This window comes from Cyprinus carpio, chromosome B23 (assembly GCF_018340385.1).
Source record: "Cyprinus carpio isolate SPL01 chromosome B23, ASM1834038v1, whole genome shotgun sequence".
In the NCBI taxonomy this organism is placed as follows: domain Eukaryota; kingdom Metazoa; phylum Chordata; class Actinopteri; order Cypriniformes; family Cyprinidae; genus Cyprinus; species Cyprinus carpio.
Genome location: NC_056619.1, coordinates 13,926,484 through 13,954,260, shown reverse-complemented (window position 1 = coordinate 13,954,260; position 27,777 = coordinate 13,926,484). Strand labels below are relative to the sequence as shown.

At 35.6% G+C, this 27,777-nt stretch overlaps 1 protein-coding gene across 1 annotated transcript in view; it reads right to left on the bottom strand.

Annotated features, from left to right (window-relative positions):
* The window catches only part of LOC109055086 (eukaryotic translation initiation factor 4 gamma 3-like), a 44,130-nt gene that overhangs the window by 12,872 nt on the left and 3,481 nt on the right, over positions 1-27,777 (bottom strand). The window contains exons 2-12 of the mRNA XM_042751158.1: positions 22,151-22,238; positions 19,674-19,847; positions 15,882-15,974; positions 15,569-15,601; positions 12,291-12,311; positions 7,866-8,045; positions 7,602-7,716; positions 4,811-4,917; positions 4,529-4,624; positions 2,175-2,310; positions 9-785 (exon numbers count right to left, since the gene is read on the bottom strand). Of these exons, the coding sequence (XP_042607092.1) occupies positions 9-785; positions 2,175-2,310; positions 4,529-4,624; positions 4,811-4,917; positions 7,602-7,716; positions 7,866-8,045; positions 12,291-12,311; positions 15,569-15,601; positions 15,882-15,974; positions 19,674-19,847; positions 22,151-22,238 (1,820 nt within the window). The remainder of the gene's footprint in view (positions 1-8; positions 786-2,174; positions 2,311-4,528; positions 4,625-4,810; positions 4,918-7,601; positions 7,717-7,865; positions 8,046-12,290; positions 12,312-15,568; positions 15,602-15,881; positions 15,975-19,673; positions 19,848-22,150; positions 22,239-27,777) is intronic.

Sequence of the window (27,777 nt, the reverse complement as noted above, 5' to 3'; positions counted from 1 at the left end):
CTGCTCACCTTGACTTGAGCTTTTTCTGGACTGCAAGAAGGGCTCGTCTCTTTTGTCCGGCAAGGCCTCTGTCTCCTTCCCTGTTTCCTTGAGCTCTGCTCCTGTAGACGGTCCCTTGGCTGACCCTGCAGAAACCTGACTTGGGTGCGTGAGGCCTGGAGGAGGAGCAGGTGTGGTGGAGATAGCAGCAGTAGTGGAGGTGGAGAGGGATGTGGTGACGTGACACCCAGTGCTGTCTTCAGCAGGGGGCGAGGGGCTGTCCGCCTTTCCTGCCGCAGACTCGGCCTCCAGCACCGGTGTGATGGGCCTGGGCTCCGGGCTGGGGGACGGGGGCACGCTGGAAGTAGGCAGCAACGGAGAGACTTCCCTGGGTTGGGATTCCAAGTCTTCACTCGAGGGAGCAGCATCGGTGTCTGTCAGCCCATTGATGACCTTTTCAGGCTGGGCAAGGGACGTAGACAGGCTCTGAGGTGAGGGCTGCTCTGAGGAGGATTTCTCCGGCTCTGAGCTTTCAGGTTCTGGTGTGATAGCTTTAGTGGGGACAGGCTCATCTGATGGGCTCGGGGCATCAGCTGACTCCACTGTTGAGGCAGGTATGAAAGGAGTCGGGGCTGTAGCTACACTTGAGGTCGTCTCTGGGCCGGAGGGGGGAAGCTCAGTTTTCTGTGGGGGAGAGGGCGCCTGGACTGGGCTGCTGGGATCTCTTCTCTCCAATGGAGTCTCTGGCTGCCGCAATGCAGGAGATGCAGTTCTTTGCGAGGCAAACTCTAGTTTTGGCTTGTCATCTAGAGCCATAAAGTAAACAAGGAAATGCATTAGAGCTATATAAACTGATAGAGTAAGGTAATTAAAAATACAAATAAATCCTGAGAATACAGAAATTCAGTTTTTGGTGAGAATCATATATTATCAAAAAGAATATCAAAGTGATATTAAAAAATTACTATGTATTTGCAGTGATATTGTTGGCAATATAACAGAAAGCAACAGCTTTAAAGTGATGTGAAGTAAAAAGATCTGTAAAATACACCCAATCTAAACATTTTAAAAGATTAAATTCAGGCCCTGAATAAATGTCTGAAAATCCTGATGGGAGTATCACTATAAATAATTCTAAAAAGGCTTTAAAAAGATCTGTATAAGTGATCGTATCGGCAGATACTACTTTCTGTGATCGGTTTCAAAAATCCTGATTTTGTTGGCAATATAAAGTATGCAACATTATGAAAGTGCTGCTCTTAAGCATTTTTTTTTTTTTACTAAAGACACATAAATGAAAAAAATGAAATAGAATATACACTAAAGACACATAAATGAATAAATCAATTAAAAAAACTTACAATGTATCTGCAGTGATTTTGTTGGCAATATAAAATTAAGCAACACCATGAAAACGTTTTAATGTGCTTAAAAATGAAATACTAAAATGCAAATGAATTAATTAATAATTAATAATTAAATAAATTGCACAGTGTATTTGTGGGGATTATTTTCAGTAATTAAATAAAATATAATATTCATTTATAAAATATAATAAAACTAAAATATAAATTCATTATATTTAAATAAATATATTTAAATAAATGTTATATTTATTTAAATAATATAATATAAATAAATACATATTTGATTGAATAAATGAATGAATAAAAAAAGTAATTTATAGTAATTTTGCTTTTTAATATCGCTAAAATAAATAAAAAAGCATGTATTTTTATTTGTGCAGTATTCAGTGTATGCTTTTAATGTGACCTTTTACATAACCTCAAAAACATTAAAAGGCTGAAGAAAAGATCAGTGGTTCTCAACTGTTTTAGCTTCAGGACCTAGATTTTACATTAGACATGAAATGCAAAAACTATACCTTCATGGTTTTAAAAACAAGAGCATGATATGCGAACCAGTGGAGGCTGACATCTACTTAATTTGGTGAGTTTCTACCAATTAATAGATGCAAAAAAATCATTAGAGATACGATAAAGACTTTGACATCATCAACAACAAGATATGAGAAGTATTTTGTCCTAATAAGCCTATTTAGTTGCATTTTATTATTTATTCCCTGCTGTCTACAACTCTCAGACCTGTGACCAATGTTTGGGTCAGGACCCAACAGTTGAGGACCACTGCTCTGAACCTGTGGGAAGAAGGTGGCAATTGCTGCAAAGCCTGACCTGCTTTCAAGTCGATGGTTGCAGGAAGCTGGGCGCTGTCCATGTTATACCTGACGTTGCCGTGATCCGCTACCTGGCTGTTCAGCTGCTGGGATTTGAGGTAGAAATTGTGAGGATAATGAGGGCGACATAAAAACTAGCAACAGAGAGACACAAGGCACAAGCACATATGCAACACACAGACAGAGCGGGAAAAACAGAAAAATAAAGAGAATGGAGAAGAGAAAGAGGGGAACAAATGAACAAAACATAGGGAGAAAAAAAGGGAGAGAGAGCAGAGGAGAGACAAACACTGTTAACGTTCAGGGAGAGAAGACAGAGGAAGTGTCAAAACATAGTAAGCGCTCCATCGACAGGGACAGTGCCTTAGATTACGGGGGTTACATGTATATTATTATTAACAAATTCAAAAGTTTGGGGTTGGTAGGATTTTTTTAAATGTTTTTGAAAAAATTATTTTATGCTCACCAAGGCCGCATTTATTTGATCAAATATCCAGTAAAAATTAATATTGTAAAATATTACTACTATTTAAATTATCTGTTTTCTATTCTAACTAGAGCTGTCAAACGCTTAATCGTGATCATTCGCATCCAAAATAAAAGTTTTTGTTTACATATTTTTACAGTACATATATTAAATATACAAATAAAAAAAAAAAAAAAAAAAATAAAATAATAAATAAAAAAATGTTTATATATTATTATATATTAAATATATTTATACAAAATATAAAATATAAGAATATAAATACTTAAATGTATATACATATTTTCAAAATATTTACTGTATGAATGTGTATTTATATATGGATAATAAATATAAACAGTACACATACATATATCATGTAAACAAAAACTTTTATTTGGAAGCAATTAATCGGATGACAGCACTAATTGTAACATTTTTAGGGGTGACCCCGAATAGTCGAAGATTCGATCCTTCAATAGGAGGAGCCTGATTCAACAACCACAGTCGCATATTCGCAGAGGTGTTATGATCATGCTATTTTGGCTATATGGGGGTGCTCATTGTCTGATTTCACATAGAACAACAATGCAGAATATTAATAACTATGACTGGGACTGTCATATACATAACATTACAATGAGAACACTATTATAATAAAACGCTGTGAATTTTTTTAAAGTTTAGTTGCTGTGTTTCTCAACTTTTTCAAATAAACAACAAGTCCATAAAAGGAGTTCATTTAGAGCCGCACAGACACGTTCATGCGTTCGGGGCATTTTGTGCAAATAGCCTACAAGTCCTTAGTCGGGGATACCCCTAAACATTTTAAAATGTATATTACTCCATAACTTCAGTCTTCAGTGTCACATCATCCTTCAGAAACCATTCTAATATGCATATTACTATCAATGCTGAAAACAGTTGTGCTGCTTAATATTTTTTGTGGAAACCATGATACATCTTTTCAGGATTTTATTTATTTATTTATTTTTGGTAATAAAATAAAAGTAATTATTAAGAACAATTATAAATTTCATTACTCAATAAAAAAAAAAATATATTTATTAAAAAAAAAAAAAAAAAAAAAAAAATATATATATATATATATATATATATATATATATATATATATTTACTGATTTCAAACTTTTGAAAGATGGTGCATGTTACAAGAAAGGAATAAAACATGTTTTTTAGATTTTAGACCTAAAAGACTGCATTTTTTTTATTCCTGTTAAAATACATTTCATAAAATATTGTTATATAACTTTTGACATGGACACCCTGCACCCCCTTGCAGTCCGTGGACCCTAGTTTGAAAACCCCTGTTTTAGATTAGGCACAGAGAGGACAAGGGATATTCTAGAGTGTGTAAATGAGGAGTCACTGTAAATGGAACACACAGGGATCAGGATGACAAACAATCATGAGGCAGAACCACAACATGTGTGAGAGAATATGCAAGTTGAAACTTCTTAAAAAAACAAAAAAAAAAAAAAAAAACATATAGACTTTTACTTCCACAGGAAAAAAAAGTTTTAAGAGTATTCATTAAAAGTGCATAGCATAAAATTGGTGGCTTGTGGGTAAAAGATCAAACTCTTAAATAAAGGTGCTGACTCATAGACATAAGCTGTGGCTTTAGATAAGAAGATAAACTCCTGATTATAAAGGAATGGAAACTTCGGCAGTGTGGCTTCAAAGTCAGTCAGTGGGGGTGCTATTGTGTTCAGACTGGATTTTACTGTTCTGGATGGTCGATTACTTTCACAAGTCGTGAGAGCTGATTCCCAAGGTGCAGAAATTAAAAATATCAAGCTAAATCTGTACGTGTGCATATGGGTTTGTGTGTTTGATTTGAACTCTGTGATTGGCCGTCTTACATGTGGAGGTGTAGGAGTGGAGGAGGGCCGCCCCACCCCTGATAATATCTCGTCTGTCACATCCTTGCCGCCCTGGTTGGGGTCTCGGATGCGGATTTGGAGAACAATAAAGAGAGGGATAATATAAGCATTATAGAAACATCATTTACTACCTTTTCGGGATTTCTCATGCCTTGTTAATTACATATGAATTTTTTTCAATACAAATTTCCTAAAGGCATTTTGGATTCCAGTTTATATACTGCTATAAAGATACTCAGTGTATGCAATGATGACACTCACTGTTTTCTTTTCCCTCTTAGCAGGTGGAGGTTGTTGTGGTGTAGGCACTATAATGGATGGAGATGGTGTATACATGGTCTGCCCAGGATAGTAGGAAGGTGCTGCTGCTAACAAACCCCACAAGACAACAAGTTCATATTAACAACTAATTCACACCAAAATGAAAATTTTGTTGATTATTTCTGATTAATCAATTAATAGTATAACAAAGCCTAATTTTAATTTCAATATATGCTTCCTAATGTTCAATATGTATGCAAATTAAAGGTTATACTACAAATATAAACGCATGAAAGCTATGTGCAAAAAAAGTTTAAAATATAAACAATTCATTAAAAAAAAAGTATAATCAATTGTATACATTTATATTAAAAACACACAAAAAACAAAAATGGTTTAGAATGCAATAATGAAAAAAATATAACGATTTTAACTTTACAGTATGTAAACATGTATAAAACCAAAAAGTTTTAAATTTGATAATGACATTAAAGGTTATAAAATTAAAGGTTCTTAATACAAATATATAAATGCATGAATGAAAGCTGTTATATATTTTGTGCAAAAAAAGGGTAAAGTATAATAACTTTATAATTTTTTTTTTTACTTTTATAACAATTAATATATATAATATAATATAACTTTACATAAAAAAATGTATAAAACCAATAAATGTTTGAAATTCAACATATCACCATCGATTTTTACAAATTTTATTTAAAACTGTAATTTATATAGTTGTTGCAGCAAAGGGAAATCGCATAAAAGTATATTAAAACTAGAGGTCGACCGATAGTTGATTGCTGGAACAATCGGTTATCGGCAAAAATCCATGCCGATAGTTTTCCGCGTTGCGTCCATTGCTGGAGCGGCTGAGAGGGCTCTGTTTTCATTATACAGTGCGAGATGATGGTTGAAATCACTGACAGCACATGCTGTTTGTTTAGACACGTGACGCTGAACAGAGCGAGAAACTTCAGACAGAAAATCCTGCCGTGCCTCAGAGCGCTATTCACATAGTTTAACATTAAATTACATTATATTCGCCCCGAATCGTTGTTAATGTACATAATGAAATGTATATTGAGCATTATCATCGAAACGTTTGTCTTCTGTGGCTCTAATAAAGTCTGTATGCTTCATTTATAGAGCTATAATATAGATCGCTCTTTCTGTTTGATCCGTTTTTTAAACACTGAACTTCAAACTTATCTGTGCCTCATTGTTCATTCTTGAAGTAAACTTGTGTCCATTTGGTGAATAAATAAAACAGTTTTAGACCGCTGCTGGAGTTGAACGCGACGCGTCCGGATGTGTGTGAAACCGGTGAGTTCTCCTAGACTCAGCTGCTCTTTTATTTTGATTAGATAAAAGATAATCATTAAGTGTTCAATAGAAGCAGTTAAAGTGTGAGTGTATACATTGTGCTGGTGGAATTGTAGGGCCCTATGTTTTCCACGGTGCAGAAAATGCGGACAGAATTGTGGAATCCATTCATAAAAACGGAATTCACAGTTTAGTGACACTCGCGGTGATTTCAGCGTCTGCCATCTCACTAAATGAGGATGAAAACACATGGAGAACATCTCCAGAACTGCTCTGAGAGTCACTTTATGAGCATCTAAAGTCCATTTACTATTACTATTACTTTTATTGTTATTATTACTTTTATTACTACTACTACTATTATTATTGTTCAGAAGTCTATTATTCAGTAGAATGTACATAGCCTGCTACTACTATAATAAAACCATCATCATTTTATAAGGATTATTCACACAACATTTCTTCCATGTTTGATTTTGAATAGTAAATACCTTTTGTTTGCCCAAAAAAGTTTGCTTAATTTTCAGTAATTAAAAGACTTGATATTTTATTGATTTGATAACAATAAAAATGTAAATACACACAAAATTTTTGAGGGGAAAAATCAATAAAAAAAATATGGTGAGAAAAAATAAAACAATTCATTTTATGCATTCAAATAATTAGACACAGAATCTGGTAACAATAAAAAAAATGGTGAGAAAAAATAAAACATTTCATAAAGCCCTAATCATGTAATTTTTGTTAAACTTTTATTAAATTGATTTGAAGTTATTGATTTTAATTAATTAGACTTGCTTTATTATTAAAACACTAATTTAACTATTAAAAAGGAGTGGAGTAAAAAATTAAAATGAAAAAAAAAATAAAAAAACTGAATCCAGAAAAATTAAATAACAGAATTTGGAAATAGATAAAATGGAATTTAGGAAAAATTTAAAACAGATTTCGTGTGGTAATTTCAACATTTACTATTAGTGTTACTTTTATTGTTATTATTATTGTTATTATTACTTTTATTACTACTACTATTATTATTGTTCAGTACGTTTTTTTTTTTTTTTTTTTTTTTGTAAATAAAGCACTATTTTAGTTTTTTTTTTTAAGTATCCATTTTTTTAAAACTATCGGTTAATTAATCGGTATCGGCCAGTGTGGTCCAACCTAGCTATCGGTATCGGCAAAATCTAATATCGGTCGACCTCTAATTAAAACTGCTCAAAATCACAATTTTCTGAAAATGTGTCAGCTAACAAAATTAAAAAAAAAAAAAAAAAAAAAAACTTAACTAAACTAATTAACCAAAACAATCAACACATCAGCATGATAAATCTTAAAATACTGTTTTTCATTCAAATTTAGACTGTACAACATTAACTCAGTAAACAGTCAGCAGTACTACACGAGAAAGTCTACAGCAATCCACAGGTGACCGACAAGGAGGAAAGGAGGGTGCTAAACTCACCATAAGGTGCAGAGAAGTCCCCTGGACTGGGTCCAGCATAGAAGGTACTGGGTCCAGTGGGCTGGACTGGGTACTGTTGAGGAGGCCCCACATACTGAGGAGCACTGTGACGGTACTGTAGAATTACAAATGACAAATGAGTGAAATATAATTGCAAACAATACATTAACCGTACATTAATACATTAAATATAGATATAGATATAGATATAGATATAATAGTAAGTGTAATGTGATTCCTGTCTACAGTCTTGTCCTGTCTGACCTGAGGGATGTAGTACTGTGCTGTCTGAGGGGAAGGAAAGGGCATGGGAGCCATGGCCATCATGATGGGCTGATTGGGAGGGTAGACCGCTGCTGTGGGGGTCTGAGACGTGGGCCGAATGGGAGGGTTGTTGCTTGGAATGTTGGGCCGCACCGTTTGCATCTGCGTCCTCTGGAAAAACTGTGAGGAGACATCAGTTATGTTGCTCACCTTTGGAAATACTGGCAAACCGATAAGTGTAACATTTCAGCCATGTTGTGTATCTAAGATGAAGTCCCCTGAAGTAGTAAACATATTTGTAAAGCGATTTAACTAAAAGCATGCAAGAAACAGACAAAACATATCATCCTAAGTAACATGCACTTAAAACAATACAAAAGTATTAAAGGGTTAGTTCACCCAAAAATTACTCACCCTCATGTCGTTCCTAACCCGTAAGACCTCCGTTCATCTTCGGAACACAAATTACTATATTTTTGATGCATTCCAAGAGCTCTCTGACCCTCCCATAGACAGCAAGTGCCCTTACACGATCAAGGTCCAGAAACATAGCAAGGAGATCGGTAAAATAATCCATGTGACATCACGGGTTCAACCGTAATTTTACAAAGCTACGAGAATACTTTTTGTGCGCAAACAGCGTATGCGGTTCTGTGTCAGCTGCGTCACATGGATACGTTGTTTTCGTTCAGATCAAAGCATAAACGACGTAAACAGTGTATCCTTGTGGCGCAGCTGACAAAGAACAGATACTCTCCAAAATGGTGCAAGGGTGACGCAGAGGAGACGAATTGTTGAATAAAGTCGGTTTTTTTTTTTTTTTTTTTTTTTTTTTTTTTTTTTGCACACAAAAAGTATTCTCGTAGCTTCATAAAATACAGTTGAACCCCTGATATCACATGGATTATTTTACAGATCTCCTTGCTACGTTTCTGAACCTTGAACGAGTTAAGGCCTGTTCACACCAAGTAGGATAACTATAAAGATAACGATATTAGCGTCCAAACCAGCGAACGATATTGTCTGTTTATTCTAAGCGTACACGCATCTGTTGTTTTACATTTTCAAGCTTGTGACAGCAGGATTGATTCTGATTGGCTGTCAATTCTTGTAGCATTTATCAGCTGGGAAAAAATCGTTCTGAAAGTGATTCCAACAATAACATTTCTCTGTGCCTTTATTGTTATAACTGTGGTGTGGACTCTGCTATTCTTTAGCATTGAGAACAATTTTTAGAACTATATATTTATTGTCATCTTTATAGTTATCATGCTTGGTGTAAACGGGCTTTAAGTATCCTTGCTGTCTATGGGAGGGTCAGAGATCTTAATTTGTGTTCTGAAGATGAACGAGGGTCTTACAGGTTTGGAACAACATGAGGGTGAGTAATTAATGACAATTTTCATTTTTGGGTGAACTATCCCTTTAAGACTTAAGTTACAATGGTTTCACATTAGGGTGATTTTTCTTTTCAACTCTGAAGAGAACTAGCAAACTAAAGCAGCTTATTTGGTATACTGTAAAGAGCACTTCCTATTAATAAATCCCTAAAATAGACCTGTTGACACAAGCTCTCACACTTGTAACTATGTACCAATGCCAAACAACAACAGTGAATCATTATTTTTCATCCAAACAAACTGACAACTGATTTCCCACTAAATCAGTGTATTAACAGCTGCGGAAATGTGTGAGTCATAAGGGCCATGTACACACTGCGGCTAAATACGGGTGTCACTCCTATTCTGGGTGCTTAATTATTTTTTATACACAAAGGTCACACTGTTACATTTTAGGAGTGACAACCACGTTTAAACAATTATCATTGTGTGTGTGTATGGAAAACAGAAGTCTTTCAGAAAAGCTCGTTGGCTCCATATTTTAGATTTAGCTGTTTTTGATTTATGAAAACTATGAAAGAGAATTTTTTTTTTTATCAAATATGCACTTAATTTAACAAAAGTGACCGTAAAGATTTCTATTTTTAAAAATATGCTGCTCTTTTGAACCTCATGTTTTGAACCTTATGTTTGTCAAAGAAACATAAAAAATGTATGTATTAAGAAGCACAACTGTTTTCAACCCTGAAAACAACAAATCAGCATATTAGAATGATTTCTAAAGATCATGTGACACTGAAGACTGGAGTAATGGCTGCTGAAAATTCAGATTTACCATCACAGAAATAAACTACATTATAAAATATATTCAAATAGAAAGCCATTGCAATCGTTTCATTCATGTTTCATTTCAAAAGCAGCCTTTGATGTGAATAAGAGAAGAAAATCTACCAACCCCAAACATTTCTACATATTAACATCCCATTTAATAACAACCATCAGACCATAATGTATTTGTAGCCGTGAGCTAAATTGTTGAATTATAGATCATATGAAGCATGTTTCACTTGAGACTCCTATAATTAAAAAGATCCCAAACATTTACAATGTCTGAACCAACATACCCTAGAGTGCAGTGAGTGACGGTGATGTGTAAAGGATTTTAATTATTAAGCTGATGGGAGAAGCTTGTCACAGGTAAACAGTCTTTCTTGAACTCTTTGATGCTGACAGTACACCAAAACACACAGTAATTGGAGACAGTGGGTGTGACCAGTAGAGCAGAGTTCCCTTAAGGAGAGTCAGCATGCTGCTCTTTGAACACAGACAGTGGCTGTACTATCTGCAGATGCATCATTACTCTAACTGTCACAGATGATCGGGAGCCAGCAGCATTTTAAGGCACCATAGGCACACTTCCAATTAAAATGCCATACCAAATAGGAAGGCAACATGACAGTGCCTTTTATAAGCCTTCTTTAGGCCAAGCATCACATGTACTCTTTAAAGATGGTACAGTAGATGAACCAAGGGAAATGTAAAATACACATATATAATCTATTCAACGAAAAATGTAAGAACTTTGAATGTAATCATTTGCCTCTAAACACTTTGCCCACAATTTTGACTGCTTTTGAACTAAATTTCCATCCCTGGCCTGAAACTACTATTAAACATAACAGTTCTGTGGTCCAAGGCACTGTGGTCCATTCATTTTATTCAGTCTCGATGCCACATCATATTATTATTGAGTTAACATTACGAGCTTAAGAGATTATTTTAATATCACTCTGCTAAGCAGCTTATTTTATTTTTTTAAACAATTGTAAAGACAAAGTGGGACAGATCTTCTTCAGACCGTTCTATCATACACAGAGACAATGAAGCTTTTAATGAGAAGACTGTTTAAAAGCTGTTTTAATCAAATGATACTGTCCAGTTTTAGAGAAAAATCAGCATATTAATGCAATACTCTTTTCATCACATCATTAAATTAATCTTCAAAAATCATCCTATTTATCACAAAACATACCTAACTAAACATAACAAAAAATGTCAACTTAATTTCCTATATAAATAAAGGTCACTTGACTTAATGATTCTCGAGTACAAAAATACTAAGCAGCAGAACTATTTTTAATATTGCACATTAGAATAATTTCTGAAGGATCTTGTGACACTGAAGATTACAGTAATGGCTGCTGAAATTTCAGCTTTTACATTTTGAAAGATATTTAATAAGAAAACTTTTTTTTTTTTCTGTTAAATTGCAGTTCTATTTCACAATATTAATGCATTTTAGATTAAATAAATGCAGCACTGGTGAGCATAAGATACTTTCTTCAAAAAACATTTTTAAAAAATTCCTCAAAAATGTGAATGATAGTATATGTTATATGTTGCAAATTAACCTGCTGGCAAAGTAATTGATTCAGTGCACCAAGTGTTTTGCTCTTCCAGCACAAGCAGATCAACATACTGGGTTATTTGAATCAATTTTCCCTACTTTTTTTTTTTTGGTGCATAATGTCTTGCAGTGTTTTTTCTCTTAGTACTCATCAACCATATGTTTTTATTAAAACAATTTAATTGCATCTTTTTTGAATAGTATTTATTACCACTGGTGCAATAAAAAACCCATCATCAATAAACATGTCACTAATTTCACTGAAGACATTAACGCTGTTAGAAATCAACATCATGAAAAATAAAACCATAACAAAAACACACATACAAAATTCACACATATTATCAATAACTTCACCTAAAGTATTCAAACATTCCAGAGCATTACAACAGTGAATCCACCCGTCGACAACCAGTTCCAACAGGAAGCAATCGATGCATATAGAAAGAAACCGGTCGACATGCAACCCTAACAAAATAAAAAAATACAGCAAGCACTTTAAAATCAATCAGACCAACATGAACATATACAGAGGAGACGTAAACTGAAATGGAGGATTGTGCTGTCTTTGGGGTGTGTAGCTGCAGTGCAGTTGACTGAGCTGGGAAGCAGGAAGATGATGTAGAAAGAGAAACGGAAGACTTCATGCCATGCATTTTCCTCAAGACTGCAAATTACCTGAATGGGTCTGAATCCTCCCTTGAATATTGAAGCAGGAAAGAGAGAGAAGCTAATGGGATAATGCACTAATTGGTATGGAGGGATAGAGAGAGACTAACACACACACTTAAGGAGAGATCTGCAGTACAGAGCATGCAAAGAGCCTTTCCTTTAGGGAAAGCCATTTACAAAACAAGAGGGCACTATGCTCTGCTTTTTGGGTAGCCAAGTGACATCATCTTTATGTGGAAACGCAAAAGAAACGGGACCTGAAATCCGCTAACCCTCACAGACGCTTACAATAAACTGAAAAAACGAAACGGAAGATAAATAGGCTTGAACAGAAACAAGTTCAATATTTAAAGAGACAGAAGTTCAAAGCTCACTGTAAGTGGGATGAATCACAGGATAATAATTCAGACAAGGAACAACACACCCAGATAAAGACACATAGTGATAGTGTTAAATGCATATGGGGTTCAAGAAATGTCAATGCAGAATTAAATAAGACATGTAATTCTAAAAAGAAATTTTTCAATAATTCATTGTTTGTTTATTTAAAGGTTAACTTTACTTACTTCAAGGGAAAATTCTGTTATAACAGAGTTTAAAAGGAGATATTTCAAGCAGACTGTATGAGCTGCACTTTTTGATACAATGTCAAGATTTTCGGTCAGTGTTTCACTTTTCAGTCTGTTCCTCACACAAAGCCACTATATGACTTCAATTACAGTGCAAAAGTAGTATTAACTACTTCACTGATGCTTTTGTTTTGTTTTTGGAGCTTGACAGCCTTTGGTCGCATCTAAATTATATGGAAGAAAGTAAGAGTGTTTATAACGCAAAATTTCTCCTTAGGTGTTTCATGGAAGAAAGCAAGCCTTTTAAAATTGGAATGACATGAATTTCCATTTTTGGATGAACTATCACTTTAAAACCACAGGTGGTACTTCAAGTAAATAATTAAGGGCATAGTGATTTATAATAATAATAAAAAAATGTATTACACAGTGAATGTTCACTTGACACTTAGAAAAATAACCTTTAGCCTAAATTCTGACCTTAAGTTAATGTTTACATGGTCATAAGATTCAGATGTCAATTTAAAGGTCATTACTGTGGAGTCAGGCAGAATTATACATCCCAGCGATCTACAAAGATCAATGAAATTACACAAACAATTCTGAACTGCATATCTTGCTGAACAGTGTGCTCCCTTTTGAGTATTTTTGAATGTGTGTGTTTCTGTCTGTGTGGCAAAATTGTTTAAAGAGACAGACAGGGTGATGAACATGTAGCTAGTCAAGCTTACAATGGACTACTACAGACAAGATCTACTATCTACACCTGGCTATTACTTTTATTTACAGTTTTATCTACAGTTTAAGCTCACAGTAGCAAACACACCCTCTAATAAATTAAGCACACTACAAGACTGAAGATAGTTGCCATTTGATTTTTTAAAGGTACAGTTCACTCTTTTTTTAATCCATGTCATTCTAAACCTGTATGATTTTCTCACTGTTTAGTTTTTTATTTTTTACCTGTCTGATCAAATGGATTGCAAGATACTGCCAAAAATCTGGTTCACTTATGGCCAAAGTATACTTTACGTGTACCCGAGGGTCTGCATACGGTGCGCATGAAGCAAATTTCGTCACCAGTAGGGGTGTAATGATACACATATTCGTACTGAACCGTTCAGTACAAGGCTTTCGGTTTGGTACACGTTACAAACTGAATGATTTATGTGACTAATCATATTACATTTGAAAATAAAAGAGCTTACAGTGTGTGAAATAGAATTTTCTCAGTGCCACTATGCTCAACAAGGCAGCCCAAACGACGTAACAGGCAACGTGTTGTCTGCCTTTCCCATCCCCAAACAAAAACACACTACTCCAGTAGGGTTGTGATGGTGAGGCAGTTCATAAGAGTTTTCCCTCTTTTCCTCGTTTTATTCACTTTTAAATAGCTTGTATATGCCTGTGAGCATTTTACTTTTACTTTCGAATTAGCAGCAACAACAACAAAACCGTGACACCACTGTATCGTATCGAACAAAACAGTGACTTTTGTGAAGCGTTACACCCCAAGTCACCAGAATAATACACACACCACACGATTTTTGTAACCATGCATACTTTATACACGTACGCGCAGGTCGCACATGTATATTGACTCAGTTTTGCACTAATCAGCTGTTCCATAAGGTGGCAGCACTATCCCGGGCCATTTTTTACAGTAGATGAAAAAAACTAAAGAGGAGGAGGAACAGCAACAACAACAAAATAATAAGTTGGGTCATACTTCTTCAGGGCTCCAGACAAAATAAATAAATTAAGGAGCCAATGGCTCCTATAAGAAACAAAAGTCGGCACCATATTATTTTTTAGTTGCCAAAGAATAAACATGTTTTATTATAAATGGATTAAGGTAACTGAGCACAAAACTTATTGTAATTATTGGACAGCAGGTGTGTTACAAATAATATGAAGTTCACGCATTAACCGAACACTTACTGCTGCTGTTCGGCAGAGATGAGGACTCTTTTTCTATTAAAACTTTGATGCGCATCGTCTCAGTTTATAACATCAGAATAACAAAAGATGTGATCGCAAAACAATGGCAAAAAAAAAATACACTAAAATAAAAAAAATCCCCATAGGAACAAGTAAGAGACAAAACCTCTCCTACAGTAGCACAGAAGAAGACAAAACCTCTCCTACAGTAGCACAGAAGAAATAAAGTCATACAAATTAGGAACAACAGGGGGGTGAGTAAATGATGACAATTTTTATTTAGAGCGAACTCAGTCTTGTAGTGTTTGTTTGCTATTAAACTGACAGGCCCTGGGACTATTTTTTAATGAAGGGCCCACATCACCAGGTACAATAATTCACATTTATATTTTTACATTTATTGTTTGCGATGTAGCTAATTTCTCACGACACTGCATTTTAGCAGTCATAGACGCAAAACTGTCCACTATGGCAGCGGTTCCCAACATTCAGAGAGATTTGTTTAACATGATATAAGTACCCCTGGTATGTTTCTGTTTTTATTACAACAATAGTACCAGGGGTACATATCAGCTTATGGTCTTGAATTCAAAAAAGTCCCATGCAGCACATGACAACATTTTCAGTTCTCGTTCCTGAGAGCAGTGGAGTTAAACATGTTAATCATGTTAAACAAATCTCTCTGAATGGTGGCAATGAACAGGATCAATGTGTTACGTTAGTCTAAGAAAGCTTATGAGGTGTGAGAGGAGGCCATGCATTTGCGTACATTACCTGGTGATGGGTAGGACGAGGCCCAGGGGCAAACTGATTGAAGGCAAAGGGCGGCATGGCAGAGGGGGAGAATCAGAGAGAAAGAAAGAAGCGAGAGGTAAGAATGATCACCCACAAACACATAAACCAAAAGCTGTGCAGCGCACTTCCCGAGAGGAAGTAATGACGCAAGGTATGTTATATGTACCATATACACAGCACTAACTAATGACCACAAACCACACCATAAACAACAGCATAGCGCTCAGCAGAAAGAAAGCATTTCTAACAGAAGTCTAATTTGAAAAGAAAACATGGAATTACAGGCACTCACCGGGCGGCTCTGATGCTGTGTGTTCATTGGCTGGGTTTGCGATGAGTAGACCAGAGGGGTCGTGCCGGCATTCTGCCCCGGTGTGTATGGAGACTGCAGAGTCACGGGGTCCGAGAGAGGTCGAGTAGAGACCGGCAGAGAAAGATAAACAGCAGTTAGGATGGATGTGAGTTTTACCCTCTCTGATAAAATCCCTACAGCTGTGTGAGCGTGTGCTGTGTGAGTGTGGGTGACAGAGTGAGTGTGTCCACTCCCTGCCGCTGCAAACACTGCGGTCTGCTGACACTGACAAATCTGCAATCTCTCAATGCTGCCTTCAAGGCAGAGAAAGGGAGAGAGAAATAGAGGCGTAGTCCTGTGCAGACGTGAGTGGGCGCAAACGGAGTGTTTGTGTGCCACTGGGTTCGGGATATATTGAACTATACAGGATGATAGAACAGTTGCTTTCATTCAAAGCAACTTACAGTACATCTATTTTGCCGTCAGTCTACCTTGCTCAAGGGTTGCCCAGCGTGGGGTTTGACCCTAAAAACTTTTGGTTTTCCTGAAAGGATTCAAAAATGATTGGACAAAAGCAATATATAGAGGTTTTTTTATACAGTGGTCAATCACTACGAATTGTCTAAATCAGATAAAAAAAATATAAATAATTTTTTTATAAATTAAAAATTTATTTTTGGCATTTTTGCCTTTTATTAAGATAGGACAGTATGTAGACAATTAGTGAAGTGGGGTTGGGATCTGGAAAGGTCCTTGAGCTTGGACTTGAACTTAGGATGTCTAAAGCGCAATGGCGCTACATGACGGCACAATGCCCACGAGGCTATTGGCGCCGACTGCAAATATTGATTTAGCAAATGTTACTCCAGCAAATAATATTTAAAAAGTAAAAAAATAAAAAATAAAAAAAAACAAAGGATTTTTAATTCTTATAGTTAAGACTATGCTGTTTTGTTTGATATTAGATCTTTCAATTTCTGTAGTAAGCTGTTAACAGAATACTTTAGACTTGCATTAAAAAAACTTAAAGCACAGTTTGCATCTTTTTTGTTAGGGCTGGGTATCGATTCAGATGTCCCGATTCGATTCTGATTCACAAGCTCTCGATTCGATCTGATTCGATTCTTGATTCGAGTTACAATTTTTTGGTTACATTTAGTGAATATAGTTTTAATACAAATGTTATTGATATTTCTAAAAAATGAACAGTAAACATCAGTTTACAAATGGTGACTTAATAAAAAGAAATTAAGAGCCACAGACATATTTTAAATCTATTTTTTGTTTTTTTATTTTTTGTATAGGCACAAAAAATTTTAAACAATAATAATCAAAATTTAATATTTTTTCTGGTATTCAAATGAAGGCATAAAACAATTTAATTGATCTTAATCAAATGAAAATGAAACCCTTTTATTTTTTCAGTTTACTGCTAAAATTAAAAAAGAAAACATGATTATTCCTTTTAAAAACAAAGTTCTGTAAATATTTATTAGTGGTAGTAGTATTGTTACATTGAGTCTTAAGACTGCACAATAGGCTAATATATTTGTCACAGTTTCTTCATGTTAAACCACACTTTTATTTTGACGGGTTGCCGTGAAGTACTTGCAGCTGCTGTGTATGTGATATGACGGTAGTTTTCTCAAATAAAACCATAAAATGCTACTAAAGTGACTTTCAGAGCAGCTGGAGATGATATTTGTGTGTTCATATCATCATATTGTGAGACGTCAGAGCCTGAAAACACAGCGAGCATGCTTTAGTATGTGTGTAGTAAACAAAACAGTGCGTCTGCACCATACGCCATTCATCTACTGCGGAAATCGAATGCTTCCACAGATTTGTAGTATTACTATAGCATTTTACCTGAGCATTGCAAATCACGCATATTGCTTTGTACTTGTCAACAGTATCTCCGCCGTCATAAGCACTGAATGAATGACATGGTTTCCGTTATTAAGGTTAATAAGAGGGTGACATCCAGTGGAGAAGACTACTGATAAGATTCACGTTAATCAGATCTTGTGTTAAATGTTTGCTGAAATAAATACCGGAAAAGATCGATTCACGACTTTTGAGAATCAATATCTGTCATTAAAAAAAAAAACGATAATCGATAAATGCCCAGCCCTATTTTTTATTCTACTGTATTTGTCCTTTACTTTTTCACAACACATATATACACTTTTTTTTTTTTTTTTTATACCACAATAATAATAACTACCAAATATTACTCTGCATTGATAATTATAACATTGACATCTTTTTAAAATGTAGATGTCATAGCATATCACTATCTTTAAATGAATCATTCATATGAAGTTTTTGTCAAATGGCCCACGCATAACATGTTAAATAATCATGATTACAATATTGACCAAAACAATCGTGATTATGATTTTTGGCATAATCGAGCAGCCTCAGCGATTCTTCCTCTGCATTCACATGCACAGGTTTTGATAGAGGAAAGGGTAGATGCGTAATTAAGGTTTAGCCTCTGGAGCACTCTTAGCCTATTAATAGGCAGTCGCACTGGCAGTGCGGGCCAGCAGTAGAGTGGGAATGTGAGTGCTGGTCTCAGACAGATAACAAGCTTGAGAACAGCTGAGTCACCCTGACTGACTTTCTATTCCTGTGGCAGAGTCAGATGGGCACAGTGTGCATGTGCGTGAGTGGCTTTGTCTCTAAAGACCTGTGTGTAATGTATCTGTGAGAAACAAGACAACCAAACAGTGATGTGCATGTGCTGATTAATTGTGGCAGATATTAGGCGAGGTGTAGATGAGGTGAAAACTTTCAGGCCATCAAACATTTATATTATTTTTAGAATTTTGATGTTTTGGACAATATTCATTATATATCAGTGTAGTTATGTATTTGCTTTAAAGGGCTTAAATAGTATTTTTTAATCAAAGGAACCATCTTTTTTTTTGACCAAACAGCCCCTGAAAAAAATTTAAGCAGATCTAATTTAGCATAATGAAAATTTATTCATTATGAACAAGATTTTTTTTTAACTATTTAAATGCTCCAATATACTGACACATTTTAATTCATAGGAAATTAATTGTTTAATCAGACCATATAATCACTGCAAGAGTTTGAACTGAATCACAGAAATGAATCAAACTTACCAGATCATTTTTGCAAGTGATGTTTAAAATTAAATGAAAATCAACACAAGACACAAGTCCAGACTATTATGACTTAGTGTTAGTACATCTAAAAATAAAAATTCTTTGCAAATATTTTTTAGGCTTTTATTCACATATAAACACTGATCAACGCAAATACATAAAGCACATCAAGTATGGTAAACAGAAGATCAACTGTACTAAACCGCATTAAATCTGTTCATCATATAAAGCAATCATGTTTTGTCGGAAGACTTGGATTAAACTGCTTGATTCATTTAGATCTCTTTTTTTATGATGTCTTCATTAACTTTTTGAACTGTCAAAGGTTTTGCTGGAATGGACTTTCATTGGAAGTGCAGAAATCTCTCAGGTTTGATTAAAAACTTTTCTTGTGTTTCGAAGATGAATGAAAGTCTTATGGGTTATCATGACGGTGAGTAAATGATGACAGAATTTATATTTTTGAGTGAACTGTGCTTTGAAAACTTAACTGTCAAATTAAAATTGCAGTAAGATGTCTGCAGTGGTCAGAATGTTGCATTTATATTGTAACAGTATTACAAATATTCAATATATTGCCCAGCCCTACCAGGCATACAAACACATATAAAGACACACTCAGACAGACAGAAAGACTTGTGTGTGGACTCACCCCTCCTCCTGCCTCCCAGCCTTTAGGGTGATACAGATGCGCAGTGGATACTGTTGAAACTGATACCTGAGAGAGTCCAGGGGAGGAGGCGTGACCTGGCGGTGTGGCCGCTAGGTTAGGGTGTCCCTTGTTGATTTCATGTGCTGTATATGGGGGACCAGAGGGTCTCTGTACCTGAGAAAACAAAGAGAAAACTGTATCAACACTGAAGAGTCAGACAAAACAACCATTACTGTTTTTTAAGTCAACAATATTCGCAAACCCTCTTTACTTTTGTAACAAGAGATGTTGAATATTGTTTTATTTGTTAACGACACGAAATAAAGTGGGGACATTGGGAACTGGTTGAACCGTGAATACTAAATTGGACCAAGAAGCTAGTTTAGAGAACTAGTTCTCCTACACTGGAGGATGCTTTGTGAACAGGAAGTGGTGTATGAAGGTTAAAGTTCACCCTCAAGAACATCACAACATCTCCCAACATCTTGCTGTTGTTGTAACGTACCACAGCTCACTTATTTTGATTTTAAAGGGATAGTTCACCCAAAAATTTAAAATCTGTCATTAATTGAACCACTGATGTCACATGGACTATTTTTTACGATGCCCCTACAACCTTTCTGGGCCTTGAATGTGGTAGGTCATCAGTAAGGAAGTTTCACCTTGTTTCAGATTATATTACATTTTGATGAAAGACAAAAACTGATGAATCATGCTCAGTAATACCAGAAACATGTATTAAGGAAGTAAATTCTTTCAAATACATTGAACTGCCATAGTTTGAGGCAGCATTCCTCATAGTCTAATTAACTGAGAACAAAGCCTAAACAGTGTTCAACAATAGAAAGTACACTTTATTCCTGTGCACTCTATACGACATCTTGAGGTCCAGTTCTTTCTATTCCAACAAGCAAGCTCTGTTTACATGTAGATAGCAATCAGCCACCGCATGAAACTCTCCTGTGAATACTCATTACAGCAGCAGCAATGGCGGTTACGGTCCATTATCGTCGCTTACACGGGCATATGAGAGAGTGCTGTGTCATTATCGGTTCTCCCTGGATTTTCAAAGTTGCTGCTGTAATTATAAATTTTAAATGCAGGCCAGAAACTGATAATGAGATTAACTTGGTGGTTACACGGTGAGAGGCTGCAGCCCAAGCTACTCCATAACTCATTAAAGAAAACAAGAAATCTGCAGTCCTGTCGTCTTCCTCGCAGATCAAAGGCTTCAAACAGAAAGCGGCCAGTTTTTATCTACTGTGAGGGCTAAAGAACAGCCATCTGCGAGCCAGACATGTTCATCTGGAAGCTTGCAGAAAAATAAACATCTCCACCTCGGTCACACGGCTTATGTATTCAATGACAATCAGTCAGTCTGATCTAAACACCTGAAATTTCACATGACTGGCTTGCTGGCTTTTCCAGGCAACATCAGCAGGTGGAGAATGACCCACTTATTTGCAGAGATTACGCAGCTTACCCAGCAGCCTGGGCTTTTCCAGGGCGGGGTGCTGCTGTGCTGAGAAGGGGCGGGTGAGATCACACACACAGCCCTATGGCTCCCAGAACGAGGGGCTTTCTGACCCAACACAGGAAGCAGGAACAGGAGAAAGACCAGCTCAGCAGAAAAAAAGCACCCCACCCGTCCACTTCCCTCACTACAGTACTGTTCAAACATCATTAGTCCTGCTCGCTCAACCTCACGTCAGTCCAGCCAGCTGTCAGAAATCAATTTTCTTATTAAGGCAACAATATAAAACTCCTAGCTTGCCCTCTATTTATGTCAAATATTTTAAAGTCATTCGACACTAAATATTAATATTTTCATAACCGGAAAAAAAAAGTCAGATAACTGCAATTTGGCCCATTTTTGTTACCACACTGTATCCATGCCTGACTTTTTGTGGTATTTTTTACAATAAATAAATAATCTGAATACCACAACGAATAAATACTGATTTTATAGTCAAGGATCAATTTCAAAGAGTCTGGAAACTCTTCCATGAATCTCAAAAAATCATCATTTTCTAAATGAGTGGAAACATTTGCTAGATTCTCTAAACTCTACTCTGCATGTTACATTTTGACAATAAAAAAAAAAGAAAAGAAAAAACAGCTGAAAGAGAGAAATTAAAAACACATTCCATTTTTGGAGCTTTCCTGAATCATTACATACATAGCTACAGCGGCAAACAGCTTCCACCAGCACACATGGTGGTCCTCATGTAGATGACTCAAATGCACTGCGGTTAGGAGTCAAATATTTTAATGTTACATTTGCAGGGAGAGACGAGTGGTCTGATCCCAAATTATGAGTTAAAGCAACCATATGTACGAGAATGGTTTTATTTCTATAACATACTTTAAAGAACCAGTTATATTCTTTAAAATGATTGCAGTAAAGCTGCCTGATTAACAAGTTTGTGTCTAGATGTGAAAGTCTGCGAAGAAGGTAAATGAAGCATTCAACTTACACTGTAGACAGCAGTGAGGTGCTGCGGGGAGTAGATTCGCTCATCCAGGGACACTCTTGGGATCCTAGAGGGGATATTAAGGAAAACTCTGGGGAAGAAAGTACTTAAGGCCAAACACAGCAACAAGGTGGGAAAACACGCATGATGCATGAATGAAACTGTTCAAGCGCAGTGATATCAGAAAGAAGAGCTGACAGAATCAAGCAGATCACATTTATCCACATGCAAATTAGCTAATTAGCTTGTTTTATCTGTTCTGCATGATTATATATATATAAACACACTATTATTTTAAGGGATAGTTCAACCGAAAATGAAATTTCTGTCATTGATTACTCATCCTCATGTCGTTCCATAAGACCTCCGTTCATCTTCGGAACACAAATTAAGATATTTTTGATGAAATCCGAGAGCTCTCATGCGACATCAGTGGTTCAAACTAAATTTTACAAACATACAAAACAAAAAATAAACCTTATGAAAATACAGGGTCCATGCGACATCAGTGGTTCAAACTAAATTTTACGAAGATACAATGCATGCATTGCACCTTGTTTACATTCAGAGGAAAGTATGCACATACGTCATGATACTCTCCAAAATGGTGCTAGGGTGACGCAGAGAAGAACTGTTGAAAAAAATTTATTTTTGCGCACAAAAAATATTCTAAAATTAAGGTTGAACCACTGATGTCAAATGGACTATTTTAACTTTGTCCTTAATATGTTTCTGTGACTTGATCGTTGTAGTACCCTTACTGTCTATGGAGGTAGTGCTGTGCAATTAATCTAAATACGGTTTTGGCCGCCAACAACTAAGAAAATACAGTAATCAAGATAAAACAAATATTGCACCCTATTCCATCCCCTTTCCAGCAGTGCGCTTTTGTTCCTCTATAAAATCCCAATTTCACGTGCAAATCAGTAAAATCAAGTTAACGTGACTTTTGCAAAATGGGACGTGGTTGATTTATTAAAGTTGATTAGATTAGGTTTTTAAAAGCGCGAAAGAGAACTTGCGCTGTTCCTCAGGAGGAGTTCTGTGGAGACGGAACAGAACATAAACATGTAAAACCAATAGTTAGCTTAAAGTGCATGCCTAAACGGTCAAATACATGCAAAATTGTGTCAAAATGTTGTGCTTAGTGATTATTCACATAAACCCTTGTCGGTTATATAATAAATGAACTTAAATTGTTGAGAATGAAAATACATGTGTAACAGTAAAATATAACCGTATACTTATAAAAGATACAATGGGAAATTTTACCTCATTTCTGAAGGCTGTTATATCTGAAAACTTTAGACTTGCATTAAAAAAAAAACCTTAAAGCACATTTTGTTTCATTTGTATATTTTTATTCTATTGTATGTGTCCTTTTTTTTTATTACTGACAGTTTAATTATTCTCAATAATTTTGAGGACTTTTTTCCCTACAGAAATCATTTCAATATGATTTGGTGCTTTAAAAAACATTTCATATTATTATCAATGTTGAAAACATTCATAAAGCATTGATTTTCAGGACACTTTAGGGCTGGACAATATTTCGAACGATATGACCATGCGCATCTCGTCAGTAAAGCCGGTTCCATGATTAGCGGTAAATCACCATCACCTGCTTTCAAATTGAGCTGCAGTTAATACACAGAGCCGTAGTTCACTGAGAAGCTACGCTATATCGAGTTCATTATTGAAGATGAATCGCCTTTGATAATGAACTCGATATAGCGTAGCTTCTCAGTGAACTACGGCTCTCTGTGTATTAACTGCAGCTCCATTTGAAAGCAGGTGATGGGGATTTACCGCTAATCATGGAACCGGCTTTACTGACGAGATGCGCATGATCATATCGTTCGATATATTTTCAATCCCAATTGAAAACCATAAAGCATTGATTTTCAGGACACTTTGATGAATAGAAAGTTCAAAAGAAGGGTTTTTTTTGTAACAATGTTAAAGTTTTGACTGTCAGTTTTAATCAATTTAATGCATCCTTGCCGAATAAAAGTATTAACTTTAAAAAAAAAAAAAAAAAAAAAAAAAAACGTACAGACCCCAAACTTTTGAACCATATTAAATGTGTTTATTACGTTCAACACATTCTAAAGGATATCTATCACAAATCATCTATACAGATAGATAACTTGTATTAATTAAATTATTAATTTTATTTATTAATTTTGTAATTAAATGTATTAATTAAAATATGCATCAATATGCTAAATATATAATTTTTATTAGCACTCAATATCATTTTTACTATGATTTGATATGTTTATGATTTAAACAACCTTTGATTTTTAAACTAAAAAAATATACAAATTCACTATCAACACCAAGGTCATGAGTTTGACACATAAAGAAAGCTAACAAAAACAAAAAAATTAAAAAAAAATAAACAACAAAAAAAAAAAAAAATATAAAAAAAAACCTAAATAACACTTACACAATCAGCAAACATAATGACAATAACACTTACACAATCAGCAAACATAATGACAATGCAGTTCCATCACACTTTCCCTGTGAAACCCTCACTGTCAAGCCCTTCTCTCTTTTCCATGTGTGTCTTTAAAAAGAAGTGAACATTCTGAAAGAAACTTGAATTACTCATGTAGCAGTGTTATTTTTCTGTTCCTCTATAAGCTAGCATGAGTGGCACAAACTGAAATTCACATTGTTGTCAAGCATTAACAACCTCTAGCCACACCAGAAAAAAGAAGCAAACTTTACAAAACAACTGTCCTCAAAACTCCTACAGTACACGTTTCAACCACACTTCACATCACTGAACAGTGTCTTTTGAATGATGGAGCCATACTGTGCGATTCCTCAAAGAAAACAGGTTCTCACACAAGAGAAAATCCTCATCCGTTGCAACAAGGTTGTCAAACACAAGAAGCTGATTGTGTATTAACATGCCGCTGGATTACAGAGGATGGAGATGCGTCTTCCATCTCCAGCCCAGCAGCTGAGCCGTGCCGCCTCAGTTCTGTCTGTACAACCAGGCTATTGTTAAGAGGGCGGGGAAACCCTTCCTCCTCCACTGCACCACGGGCATATACACACAGAGAGAGTTCAAACAGAGATAATGTACAGTTTACTGTAAGCAGGGTAAAACAACAGCTGTTAGTTACTCATTTTAACTTTCCCTTGGCACCCTGCCATGAAACTTCCACAGTAATCTCAAGCTCCAAAACCACGTCACCCTTTCACAGCCACAGTTTCAACTGGTTTGTAGGTTACAGATTTATTTTTAGTTCTACAGTCTCGTTTACTAAGATATACATTTGCAATGACTCTGAAAGTTTCTTCGGCTATCATGGTATAAATACACCTCCTGCATAATAAATCAGAGCGTTATATGAAGAACAATAAATCCAAATATAAAGCGACATGTTGCTATAAGGTTGATCTCTTATATCTCATGCAAGAGTGTATAGCAGATAATTCTCAGCTAGTAGATTTCCTGTCAATGAACAAGTACATGAAACCAGTCCATTGGGGATACATTTTTTACATAGACAAAAAAGGAAACAGAAAGCATTAACTGAAATGTGTTTGGGGAATCTCCCATTATCATTGTCTCTGGCTGTATTATTATGCATTGTTAGCACTATTTTCCCATGTCTAATTTAGTCTTTAGCCCTGTTATTTTAACACCCAAAAACAATTAAGACAGATTTAAGTGACTCATTGCAAATGCCAAACCAACATGTCAAGATATTTTCTTGCTTATAATGACAAGTGGAAGTTACAGTAGAAGTCAGATTTATACAACAACTGCCCTGTAAACCCACACAGTCAAACAGCAGCTTGTTTGTCCAGCAACCAAGATGCTGACAGAGAGACACGGACTGTTACAACAGAAGGGCATTAAGCTTTAGAGCCATAAAGAAATATCAACAAGACATTGAGGGCAAGCAAAAGTATGACAGTTTATCTCTGTGGGAAAACATATAGCCTGAACAGTGTTTAGTCCACCCTACCTAACTGTAAGAAGTGGGCAGCATTTATATAACCAAGAAGCAAAACAACCTAAAAAGAATAGAAAACCCAAAAAATAAAAAAAACAGTCAACACAAAAAAAAAAAATTCAATAATCTTTGAACAAAAACAAAAAAAAAAAAAACCTGTAAGAGTGTCTTTCTTCTGCTGAACACAAAAGAATATGTTTTGAGGAATGTTGGTAACCAAACAGTTGATGGCAGCCATTGACTTCCATAGTATTTGAACAACTTCAGAGTAAATGATGACAGAATTTGAACTATTCCTTTAACATTATGCATTCAAATACAAAATATTTTAAATCTCACACTGAACCAGAAATTATTTACACTGAACTTTACAGTTTTATTCTTATATCCAAAGGTTTTTATAGAGTTCATATATCAATCATCTGATTCATTAAAAACAAGAAAAAATAAATACCCCAAACACTTACTTCTATCAATACTGACTCTAATTATATACAAAATAATAAAAATAATACACAACACTGTAATTATTCAAAAAAGTATGGTGATATCTAATTTACCCTATTCACTTGGGGTGCAATGTCTTGAAATAAATAAATAAATAAATAAATACAACTCTGTCACAATTTACTAACTCTCATGAGATTTTTAGTCAGAATGACAGGCTCAGTCACCATTCATTGTCAGTGTATTGAAACGGATGCAGTGAATGGTGACAGAGGCTGTCATTCTGACCAACATTAACGTGTTTCTCAGTGGAAATTCAGTCACTGGTTTATACCAGCATAAAGAGTGAGTAAATTGTGACATAAATATACAAATATCATTTAAATGCGCTCTCTTATTATTCAAGCGAAACAGAAAAGGAGAGCTAGCTTTAGCACAGTAACGCAGGCCCGGCTGGATCAGCCCAAACCGGCTGCGGGATGACAGCTCGGGTACATCTCAAAAAATTAGAATATCATGAAAAAGGTCAATATTTTTTGTCACTCATTTCAGAAAGTGAAACCCATATATTATATAGATACATTACACATAGAGTGAAATATTTCAAGCCTTTATTTCTTGAAATTTTGATGATTATGGCTTACAGATAATAAAAACCCAAAAATCAGGCTTCTGAAAACTATGTTCATTTCTACGCACTTGTACAGGCAATCAGCCTGTGGCACTGCTCAGGTGTAATGGAAGCCCAGGTTGCAATACTTGGTGTAATGGAAGCCCAGGTTGCTTTGATAGCGGCCTTCAGGTCATCTGCAGGCAATCAGCCTGTGGCACTGCTCAGGTGTAATGGAAGCCCAGGTTGCTTTGATAGCGGCGTTCAGGTCATCTGCATTGTTGGGTCTGGTGTCTCTCATCTTCCTCTTGACAATCCCCCATAGATTCTCTATGGGGTTCAGGTCAGGTGAGTTTGCTGGCCAATCAAGCACAGTAACACCCTGGTCATTGAACCAGCTTTTGGTACCTTTGGCAGTGTGGGCAGGTAACAAGTCCTGCTGGAAAATGAAATCAGCATCTCCATAAAGCTTGCCAGCAGATGGAAGCATGAAGTGCTCTAAAATTTCCTGGTAGATGGCTGCGTTGACTGTGGACTTCAGAAAACACAGTGGACCAACACCAGCAGATGACATGGCAGCCCAAATCATC